Source organism: Ixodes scapularis, unplaced genomic scaffold, assembly GCF_016920785.2.
Source record: "Ixodes scapularis isolate PalLabHiFi unplaced genomic scaffold, ASM1692078v2 PGA_scaffold11__112_contigs__length_91849675, whole genome shotgun sequence".
Lineage (NCBI taxonomy): Eukaryota > Metazoa > Arthropoda > Arachnida > Ixodida > Ixodidae > Ixodes > Ixodes scapularis.
In genome coordinates this window covers 38,834,232-38,846,314 of record NW_024609837.1, presented here as the reverse complement: position 1 = coordinate 38,846,314, position 12,083 = coordinate 38,834,232, and the positions used below count along the sequence as shown (strand labels likewise).

Genomic DNA, 12,083 nt, shown 5'->3' with positions numbered 1-12,083 from the left:
TAGAAGCTCGCTATTGCTCGGCCTCGGTGACCTTCCCTTTTCGCCCCTATTCTCTTCGCAAAGTTTTTAATATATTTTTTTTCCATTTAACATTTTTCGGCGTTTCTTTTATTAGTTTCAATTATTACTTGTAGAAAGAGTAAATCAGAGCTTTCATAGTTTACACTTACGTAAGAAAATAAAATCTCTTGAAATACGAATTCAATTACTCGCTTTAAACTGTTTCCAATGCAATCGAAACAAAGAAAGCATTACAATCTAACACAGAATAATAATAATAAAGAAAAAAAACTTTCGGGAAGCTTTAGATTGGTGTCTGAAGATTTCTTAAGTTATTTAGACTTTTCAGGTCAAAACACTTAGGGAAATGTCGACTCCAACAGCTAGAAAAGAATCCGACATTTTTGGAGCCGACGTCATTGGAGCCGACGTTGTTAAAGCCGCAAACCACTGGAAAAAAAAAAAAAAGAAAACCTGGGAGGTTTTTGTTTTAGTGGTTGTCGTCGTGGCAAAGCCTGGGTATGCGAGTCTCAGTGTTTTCGCATTAAAACAGTACACACCAACAATTTTCGAACACGAGCCACGTATCCTTTGTTGGCAAATCAGTTGTGCTTAAGCATGACCCAGTGACTGCAAGGGAGAGTGCTTGTGAGCAAGCGCTTCTGCGAGATACTTGCGGTGGAATCCACCGTAAAGTTTATTTTGCTTTGTCAGCAAAAAAAGATTGGCGTTTTCCCCGCTAGCACCATAAAACAGACGTACGGTAAAGAAAAAAATTTACCCTCCATAATGTCGAATAATTATAATGATTGTTTTGAAGTGTTAAAAATCAAGATTTATACACTCGACAACATAAGGAACTTTCTTACAAAACGAAAGACAACAAAAAACCACGGCGGTAGTTCTCCTTTGGCCTTTCTTCTTTACTAAATTCAGGAAAGTCCTGACTAGGCTCACATTTATATAAGGGTTTACCTTAATGCAACTAGAAGTAGCAGCAACACAACGATATGAGATAAAGACACAAAAACGTGGATGATAACTCTCGCTTATGATTAACGTTGAGTAGAAGAAGCTCCGTTCTGTGCGCCAAAATATATAACCCAAAAATGTCCCAATGGCGTCCAATGAGTTCTAGACTCTCGCTATCCATATGCCTTTCGAAATTGGGAAATGAAAAAGAAACTTGGCCCCGATTGCTTTCTAATTTTTGTTCACTCGTCCTAGTTTTTACTTTTTTTTATTTCTAAAAAAATATGTTGAAGTTCTTCTGTAATTTCAAAGATAAGCAACATAGAAGCGTTATAAAGCTGTGAAAGACAAGAGTTTTAAAATGTTGCTCTTCTTTTTTTGTCTAATATTTGCAGGAAGTCGGGGTAGGCTGAAACAGAGTACCTTTCTTATCTTTTTTTTTTTCTTCAAAATTGTCAAAACTTTTTAGTGTGCTCTTTTAAAACCTTTTGTTTTATTTTGCGTTGAATCAAAGATATTACGAGGACGATAGTTTAGATACGACTCTGAAATTGGCCCAATCTCTTCTGACGGATGCAACCAATATTGTGATGGTGTCGGTCGACGCCTTTTTTTTTTTTGTTTCTTTACGTTACACAGATTTTTTTAGTCAATAAGAAGCAAAAATAAGCCCCGGAAACATATTAGAATAATATAAAATCAAGAGGCGTTTTTTTAATTTTTTGGTGAAGGTATTTTTTGATACATAAAAGTAAGATGCAAGAAAAAACAAACAGGAATAGCTTTTTATAAGCGCGTTTATTTACGACTGTAAAAATTTCCATAATGATTGAAGTTCACTACGCAAAAAGCTGAATTGAAATATGCAAGCCGTCGAACTCAAAGCTTGGCTTCTAGAAAAGGGTGCGGAAAATTTTAAATAGGAAGGAATATATATTTGAAAACCGTTTGATAAACGAAAGTGCAGTCCGCTTATAGGTGTCAGCAGCTTGGGTTTGTGTTTGTGCTGCCCTAGACGCGTTTCTGTACTTCCGTTTTTGAATGCACGTTCATATGTGGTTCTTTTTATTTTCGTGCACATGTTCGTATACCGCAATTTTCAATGCATAAGTTGCGTTTTTTTTTTTTTAGAAAATTTTATTTGGTGCGTTTTATACAACGTTGCGAATTATAAGCGTTTATGGAAGTTAACTGTCAAATTCGCGGTAGTCGTCACATTTCTCATTCGACTCTTCGACGAGAACGTTGAAACTGCCTCCCGCCCGTGCAAAATATGGCAACCACAACACACATATGCGAACTTTTCAATGCACTGTGGTCGCGCAGATCGTGCACATATGTAAGAGCGACTGATAAGAAGGTGCGACTATACACCGGATTTCTTTCTAAACATACGTCTATGGTGGGAGCGACCTACACAATGGTGTGACTTGAATAGACCGAAAAATGCGCCACCTCTGTGTTTCTGTGCATGAACGTGGTAGTGCCCAGGTGTATACCTGTACAGGTCCATATCTTCAAACGTTGCACAGAGGCTATGCCAAACCTCTTCATAACCAGTAAAAGTTTCAATCACTCCGCGCTAAAGAAAAAACGGCATAAAAAATAATGTACTGTCTGTACAAAATCTAGCTCAATAGCTCCACCATAAACAATTCCAATATTTTCCGACATTTCGTAAAGGTATGACTACGTTGGCTGACAAGCTGAGAAGTTCAGGGACGAGCTTCAGTTGTCCCGTCATTAGAGCGAACTTCTTACCTTCGACGACGCTCTGGTGTTTCGAGCACATCGAGTGGGCGAGCGCAGAGAAAGCACGACGGAAGGCACCGAGCTCGTGCTGGAGGCCGCAGCATTGGAAATAGACGTTCTGCCGTTTTCACCCTGTCAGTGTCTATAGGTGATGCACCGTTCCAGAAATAAAATGGAGACGAATGGAAGTATCCGGAGCGCAAGTTCGTCTGCTTCTTGCACATGTGTTGCCATGATGTCAGAACGTCGAGATCTTATAAACTGATCGAAAAAAACATAGTGGGTTAGACATCAAGGCATCTAGGATTGAGGTCTACCCTCTGTTCTTTCAATTAGGGCCCATTAGAGCTCGGCGCCGTACTGACGTCACTGCAACCCTTGCGCAAGAAGCAGACGACTTGCTCTCGGCATTTGAACGTTTATGATCTGCTGAAACATGTTCTTTAGTCTGTTTCTACAATACCCGAGTTCCACTAGGGCAACAAAGAGAAACAGCCGAAACTGACAAACCTCAAAAAGGACCATTGTGTACGCGGGGGTATCTTTGCCAGGCTTAAAAATGCTCATGCTTCATTTAACAGCCCTGGAAGACTGAAAAGCCTGCCAAAAGTACCATTGCGTAGATGCCGCACGTGTTTGAGGCTTGTTGGTGCTGGTTTTTTCCTTTTGTCGGCTTAGAGTTGCGCATAAGAGTTTGGTAACTGCGTTTCAAAAAAAGGTTTCACCGAGCTGTTCTTTCTTATGTTTTAGAGGCCCCCGCTCTGATTCGCTGCCGGTGCAGACAGAGGCTATCTTTTGGGAAGCACCTCCCACGGAGCGGAACTTTAGCGAGAGGCTCGACACTGGTTTGGGCTCGTCTTCAAGCTCGAGCCTGTTGCCGGGACCGGGACCGGCGGCCCCCATTTACAGAGGAGGGCGAGTAACTGAAGGCGCCGTGTCCTGGTTGTCTTCGACTGGCGTGGGTGGCGAGCCCCCGTCGCGGCCCAGCGCCCACTGGGACGACCCCCACTTCAGCACCAACCGGAACGTAATGGCCCAGTTGGGAAAGCCGGCCTTCCTGCGCTGCAGGATCGCGCAGCTCGGTGACAGGACGGTGAGTTCACGCCACACCTAAGACTTCCTTGCATGCTATGCGGAGAGAAAGTGAGGGAGAGGAGGTGATGAGAGCGCGCGGGAATTTCGGAGTGCCCAGCTTTGATTGGAAAGATAATCGGTAAATTTAAAAGGATATTGCAAGAAAAAAATATGGTCTTTTTTAAAGGGCACAGATGGGACACGTTGTTTTAGAGCGCAGCTCTTGAGCGCCCGCTTCCGCGTTTCGCGGTATTCGCCGTCGCCGTCGCCGTAACCGCCCCGCTGAATTTAGCGGGAAATTGCATTGTTGTTGAAGTCACGTGACGTCAGTTTCCCCGCTAAATTTAGAGGGAAATATTTTCGCTAAATTTAGAGGAAACTTTAGCGGTGAAACTGAACGTGAGGAGGATTTGAGGAGGAAAGGAGGGGAAGAAGGAGCAAGGAAGTAGGAGGGGAGGGTACGTAAAAGGAGGTGAGGCATACCTTCCCCTCCGTGCCTTTCCCTCCTCTTTATTAAGAACTGTACATTTATTTCGCTGTACAGAGAATTGTGAAGGTCGAATCTTTTTTAAATATTTTTTCCACGGAAGAACCACTTTTTTTTTGCGCAATATTTACGATGTTCAACGCTTTAGGTGGAGGCAACAGCCTGCTCTGCCCCACCCGGAAATCAATATCCCCGCCCATTACTACAAGACTGGCTTGGCTGCTCGACTGAATAGGACACAAGCGTGGTGCTGCCTTTTGCGTTATCCGCTCCGTCCAATCTGGAAGTCTAACACCGCCTGCTACTCGTGCGAGCAGAAGAGCGGCAGCCTCCGGCATCGTCTGCTATTTCACAGTCAGCCGCCTATCGTCGTCTGCAGTGCCGCGAGAGACGGGGACACGAAAGGTGCGCGTTGGCGACCATTTTCGTCTCCGACCGTCTGCTATATATCTCACGTCAAAAGTCTTCTGCAACCCTTAGATGACGCGACTATGAAAGCGGCATTCTAGCGTTTTATCGTGCACGAGCAACGATGCGATACAACCGACTGTCAGAGCCTATAGATGTGCATGATAAGCGACCTAGAGAACTAAAGAAATCCACAAAATAAATACGCAGTCTTTCCAGCTTTACGGTTCTTGGTATTTATTTTTTTTTTCCGAATGGCATCTGTGAGCGTCAGGAAGCACATTTAAAACATGACGTAAAACTCTTCACTTTGGTAGTCCAGGAGCACTGCGTAAAACTTGAAAGCTTGCCTTCGAGGCGCAATGATGGGGGTATACTTAGACAAACTTGATGCGAACCGAACGCCCGATTGCTTCCAACCAAAAAACTCGCAAATTCTTATATCTGTAGGTACCTACTCGGTATTGAAACCATGGTCGCAATCACGACGCTTGTACGATTCACAAAGCAACTGGGCCGCTTTTTTCGGAAACTAACATATTTATTCAACATCAACACGGGCAAAAAAAAAATATATCAAGCCAGATTGTTTAGAATAATTGATCTAGGACGCTAGGCGATGGCGCCTGGGGCTCGTCTTCGACTGGTGCATTTAGCGTCCTAAGCTGCGCATACAACAAAAGTGGTCCAGAATTGGCAACAAATGACGTCACAGAAGGCAAAGTGTCATGCCGTACATGTCGTGATCCTGGCGGTTGGGTCGTAGAAATTCTAACGACAAGCTGCGAGTAGTACGAGCAAACGCGAGTGTCGCAGTCATCACAGCGTCCAAACTTCTGGCTTCCGGTGTTTCCGCGGACTGCCACACTGAGGAGCGACCTACAGCACAATAGGCATCTGCCACGTACGCCACAGCTGTTGGGACGCCGCCAGGATCGCGACTGGAGACAGCATGACACTTCTATGACGTCACCTGGCGTAAATCGAGGGACTAGTTTTTTTGGACGCGGTAAACACACCTGTCGAAAAAGCGTTTCAGGCACCGTAGCCAGTCCCGTTACGAGAGCAAACTTTTGGACAGAGCTTCCGAAGGCACGTACGTCCGACACTTGTTTGCTGCAAACGTTGTCGGTTGATGAGATCTTCCTCTAAACACCATCCCTGAACACAAAACCACTCGCACGCATGAAAATTGACGTGCTCGTCGAGCTTTGGTCACTCAGTACTCCGCCAACGCCGGCAACCGTGTTTGTTAACGTTTCAAACAAAAGCGGGGAAAGCAATCTGGGGATATATTTGAAAACAATTATGACTCTCTTTTGATTATTTGCTTCTCAAACATGAATGAATAGTAGATTAAAATACTATTACGGAACGGAGATACATATTTAGAACCGACCTTTCACACGTCAGTCATCACTCTAGCCATTGAGAGATGTAAGCACCTAGTAAGCACGGGGCGGGGCTTTGCCAGGCTGCAACCCCCATTAAAATATTGTTTACACACACAAAAAAACATTTTTATCGCCCAACATTTACGCCGTCAGACAACATTAAGGTGTAAACAATGGGAAGGGGGGGGGGGGGGGGGGCGTCTGCAATTTAATGGCGTCAAAAAGCGTAAATCTTGCGCTAAAAAAATAATTTTTCGTACAATCATTATTTTCAAAATTTTGCTTCACAACTATGTCTTTTAAAAATCATTGCGTTTTCCTTGCAGTGTCCATTTAAAGGTTAGCTGGCTCCATCTCTATTGATAGGTAAACGCGTTCGAACGCGAGACGCTGCGCAAGCGCAAGGAGTAGATGACGCACTCGCTCACTCTGATTGGAGGGAGACTAAGGTTAGAGATAAGGTCAGCTAGCCTTTGCCTCTGCCCAGTAAAGTTAGAGTCACCCTGCTCATGCATTATACAAAAGACACGGTGTTCACTGATTACATGCCGACGGAGTTATTTGCCGACACGTCTCAATCATATATATTGCAGGCCTAGTTGTACGGTGAGAACATTTCTGCAGGCATTTTCTGCATAACCAATGCGACAAGGCTGTCACGTCCCCAACTTTCTTGGACATCCCTCTCTCGGCGATACTCTGCTAAATGCACCAAGACGAGAATTTAAACTGAACAACAATAAACATGAGAACGTGACTCGGGAATATTTTAGATGAAAGTCATGAAATATCGATACCGTAATATTTTCAGATATAGCGCACCGAAAACCCTGAAAACATCGGGTGAAAATAAAGACTGGGCTCACTTTGTGTGTGCAATCGAGAACAAGTTAAAAAAATGCTATCTTAAGATTGTATGTCTTTGTTAAACTTTTCGCGGCGAGGGGCCATAAAGCAAAGATGATTGTACTTCCCAGTCAGCAATGTTAGCTTATATTCTGCCATAGCTAATTAGTCGCAGTTACCCTAAGATCGTCTTTGATCCGAACACTACGATTACTAGGATTTTACTCTGTTCCGGTGTTTAAAAGGAAATAGAAAATCAAGCCAAGATATAGGGGTGGGTTGCATTTCGGCAGCCGGGCATCTCTCGAAATCTTACGGTAATCAGTAAATAACATTTCGACGCACATACTTGTTATTCTTCATCTCCACAAAGTTTTTTTGTATCGAATATCATAGGCCTCATTATCAAAATTTTCAATTCTGCTTTTTTTCACAAAACATCGTCATGATACCGAAAACTGTAATTGCATAGGTATCACAGAAGGCAGATCGATTAGAATTTTTATCTTTCCTTGAATTAGATTACTACCATCAAAAATGTTAGAACCTCTGTGTAGCGATAGAACCGTTAGTAAAATTTACTTATATTAACTTAATAACATCGACCGTTAGAATTATTTAGTATAAAAGTACACACAAGGTAAGGAGTAAACCAATCAGATTAACAATTAACACCTAAACGTCTAAGAGCCAGTGGCGGGTCCACTAGCACAAAATGAAAAACTATCCCGTTGATTACTGCTAAAATTTCCCCTAACAATGTAAATAACACGTAAATAAAATAAAGTAAATAAACACCAAAGCACAGGACTTTTATAAACTCTGAAACCCGTCTTTATACGTAATGACACGGCATAATATTAAAAAAAAAAAAGATTAACACTAAATGTCTCCAAAGCCCTTCAGAACGAGTGCCTCAAACCTCCCTCCGGAGAAATTGTTTATAAATGATAATACTGATTAATCTTGATTTGCACCGTTGTGTAAAAATTGGTGCTCACTTTATCTCGTCCTTGAATTTCATATAGCTAGAAACTGTTACAAGCGATCGACAGGAGCTGCTACATTTGATCAAGCGTTGTCCCATCACCTTCCCCGAACGTGAGCAATCACCGACATCTCTGACGTTAATGTCGCATTTGGTGAATTTTGAGAAAACTTAAGAACGGCACGTTCCCGCTCTCCAAACGGCGCGTTACGATATTCCCTTTTCCGGTAAAACTCAACAAGTCGTCATAAAGTGTTGGACACCTTGTTTATTTAAAAACGTCCAGATAGAAAAAAAAAAGATATCAACACTTCGTGGAATGGGAGCACAGGGTTGCCCATGATTCGCATTGCCCCCTGTTGGTTTCAGACCACAACGCGGGGTACAACCAGCGTGCACCTAAACCGCCCGTCGCTTCACTCCGATGCCTTCAATTTTAAGTCTGCAAGCGCCAGATGCGCCGTCCACCATGTCAATGACAGTCTCTTTGGCTTGTTTGTTGTTTTATTTACAAACAAAATAATATTTAGTCAAAAGACGTGGTAGGAGATAAATAATGATCTTAAAAGTAAAATTAAAATTGAGTACAAATTTTGTCTCTTTGTTCTTATTATTTAGTGTCCGCTGCGCACTGAACGCGGACAACTGGCCAGCGGGCGTCGCTACGGTCTACGATGCCCGAAATAATGCGGAGACCAAGTTCGTCTGCTTCTTGCACAGGGGTTGCGATGATGTTAGAACGCTGCGCAAACTCTTACTGGCAGATTAAAAAAAAATAGTGGATAGAACTCAAGGCATTTAGCCCATTAAGATGTGCCAACCATCCTTTTAATCAACGCCCATCAGAGCTCGGCGTTGTCCGGATGTCACCGCAACTCCTGCGCAAAAAGCAGACGACTAGCTCTCCGCATTCCGTCAGAACGCAAGATATTACGTGAGGGCATCATAATCCCTGGCTCGCAGGAATTTCGAATGGGATTTATTACGATGTGGCCCTTGAGGAATTGCAGAACGAGCTCACGTCAAGGGGAGCACACATATAACTTGAATCCCAGCTCATTCGTCGTTCGACCGATGGCGTTCGGCATAATGGCCGTTCGAAATGAGCTTTAGACAGGCGGATTGCGGTACTTGGTTTAATGCTGAACTGTTGGTAGGTTGAACGCTAAGGTTTCTTCCAGCCATCCACGCATGCAAAGGGCAGCGAGAGGTATCAATGTATCTGAGCAAGTAGGTTTCGGCTTCGTGATAAAAGAGATGGCATTTCTGAAGTATGATGTGACCATCCAATGATTCAATATATGTGAAGTCTTACGTTAAAAACTGGTTTTATTTCAAAAAAAAAAATACTGCGGCATATGTTTACGTTCAGAGTCGAATTTACGATCAATTAAACATTTATACTAATTTGACTACACTTATTTTATTTTCCATACCTTCAATATCGGCAATTTAACAAAAACCATCTAACACAACGTACTTTTCTTTGTGGCATGGCTTATTAGCGCATATTTTCTCGGTCCTTGTCCTCTCCCGTGTGAAACAGAATGTCCGAGAACGTTCTACGATTTGACACACTCCTCATTTTTAATAGACTGAGACCGCGTTCGAAATGCGCCAACCTGGATGCGAAATATTAACAAATTCTAAGGGGTTTAACCGCAAAAGAAAGGTCCTACGGCCTACAGCTTATTCTCTCATTAGACACGCACTTTTCGTTCGCGAGTCTTTCTACGCCTTTTTTATTGGTGTGACACATTCGTTGCAAAGCCGAGGCGGTCTTCAGAGCCGGCGGCGCCTCATGTGCGTCCCCCGAGCAGACGAGGCGTCCGCGTTCGATGCGTGGCGCAATATTTCGGCGATACGTCCTCTCTCCACCTGTTTTCTTAGCGCGAGACCACAACTGAGACCATTGACCGGTGCAAAGAGCGTTCGATGCATTGCCTGAGTGTTTCCACACCCATCTGCGGCGGGCAAGAGGAGTAAAGCGCGAGACACATGCGCGAAAAAGCCATGCGATCCGACGTGCGAACCGCCGGAACGACGTCCGAGGGCGAGGGTTTTCGTCGCACCGGAGCGTCGGACGGGGGCTCCGTCCGGCGCCCGCGTGCGTCCAACTTGCCAGATATCGCCGCACGCACGGTCCGATTTTCGGAAGGCCGCAGTGGCCGCAGCCAATGAGCACGGATGGCGAAGGTCATGTTGTCAAGTGACTTTCGGACCGATCGGGCGAGGAGGCGCCATGTGGTTCGGGGAAGCGGATGTGGCGGTGCGCTGTGCGTCACGCGCGGCGGGTCGTGGTTGTGAAGGAAACGGACGCCATCGAGTTTTCCCGCGCGCACAAAACGAGCTGCTGATTTCGAGCGCCAAAGCAAGCCTGCCTTCTGGGACCGATCAAGCCCGTCGAAACCCGAATATACTCCGTTTCACCTTCGATGGACAGCAGCGGACGCTACGAGCCATTCCAATGTCATGTGAGCTTCGGGAGAGACGCAGTTATGTGCGCGGTACGTAGTCACGTGATTTTTACGCAGTGCTCGTTTCTCTGGGATGGCTCTAAGGTCCGCTGCGGTCCTTCGCGATTAAGTGATTTTGAGCAGAAAAACAGCTCACGGAAAATCTTCACACACGCACACTTTAATAGAAGGTAATAAAAATATTATGTTTGCTTTAAAGCCAAAAAAACCAAGAAGGGCGAGGGAAGTATTTTAGTGTTCTAGGCTAGGTGGCGCGGGCTACCGCCCGTTATAAATAGAGCCATTAGCATCCATCCATCCATTTGGTAGAGGGACACACGAAACTGGGCGGAGCTGAACGGAGCGACGCAACGACGCGTCGGAAACCATGTGTCGCGAACCGTCCTGTGCGGCGATTCGGAGCAGCCATCTTCCCGACAGTTCGCACGCCGGATCGGACAGTTTTGACGCGCATGTGTCTCGCGCTTAAAGGCGCGACCACATTGGCGTTTCGGAGGCCTGCGGCGCGACGGTCGTCGCTGCCGGTTGCCGGCGGAAACCAGTTTTCGGCTTCAACGTCACGACGTGCGGCGCCGCACACCCAACCGCTCCGTGCGCGGTTCAGAGCTTGACGCCGCACGCCGCAGAAGAGAGGAGCCAATGGGAGGTGGCGTAGATAGTGACGTCGCGATGCCATGGCAACGCTCAAGCCGGTCCTCGGCGCCTTTCGAAGCGAAGGACGTGTTTGGTGTCGTCTGCTCCCCCTATTTCCCCCGATGCCTTCCCCAACGGAGCGGTTCCTTGAAACTAACCAATTCGGAATTACAAGTGAGTTTCTCCGTGGCACTTGTTGCATGTCGTCTCTGTTGTGACGGATGTCGTGTTGATTTGGTGACACTTTCGAAAGTAGTCTTCGTCTCTGGCGCGCCGCCGGGGCAGCAAAGCCCCGGCGGCGCGCCAGACCTCTCCTGTCCTTCGGTATTTCGGTAGAACCAACCCGGCCGGACCCAAAACCTGCGCCTCCTTCCCTTCAGAGCGCGGCGACGTCGCAAGATCAACGAGCAGGCTAGGATAATCACATTCACGCTGATCACCAGGTCATTATGAACTCTTACCGTCTAGACAGCGAGTGCGGAACGGAGGAATCTAACGAAGAGCAGACGACGAAAGAGCGGGAAATCCGACGGGAGGCGCGATCGCGGGAACCAGTGCTGTCACGTGACGCCTGCAAAACGGAGGCCAATGTGGACTCCTCGCGTTGGGACGCCGGACGGCGGTACCGCCCGGCGGCGCCGACCGGCGGCGCCGTTCACGCTAGTGTGGTCGGGCCTTAAAACTCCTCGTGCCCGCCGCAGCGGCGGAATGTCTCCCCCACCGATCTTTCCAGAACGAAGGATCGGTGCACGCTTTTCGAAATCGATGATCGCTTCTCGCTAAAGCACCTGTTTTTCCGAAGTCTAAGCCCTTTCGCAGACGCCATGCACGGGAGTCCCTGCCTTCACGCAAGGAGGCCGGTGTCTTATAAGCATATTTACATGGTTGACTTCACTTGCATCTGCAGAGGCTGTAGGTCTCTTAAAATCACGCTGTATGTTGCGCTTCGAATGCGACTAAATAATTGACATCTTGCACTAATTTAAATGCGTCGTTCACCATAATGGTGTCTCTACAAAAAAAAAAAAACCTTATTGCAAATATAATTACAA

At 45.8% G+C, this 12,083-nt stretch overlaps 1 protein-coding gene across 1 annotated transcript in view; it reads left to right on the top strand.

The window, feature by feature from the left end:
• Positions 1 to 367: 367 nt before the first annotated feature.
• The window catches only part of LOC8038642, a 64,401-nt gene continuing 52,685 nt past the window's right edge, over positions 368 to 12,083 (top strand). Inside the window, exons 1-2 of the mRNA XM_042288972.1 lie at positions 368 to 519; positions 3,589 to 3,817. Coding sequence (XP_042144906.1) covers positions 368 to 519; positions 3,589 to 3,817 — 381 coding nt within the window. The remainder of the gene's footprint in view (positions 520 to 3,588; positions 3,818 to 12,083) is intronic.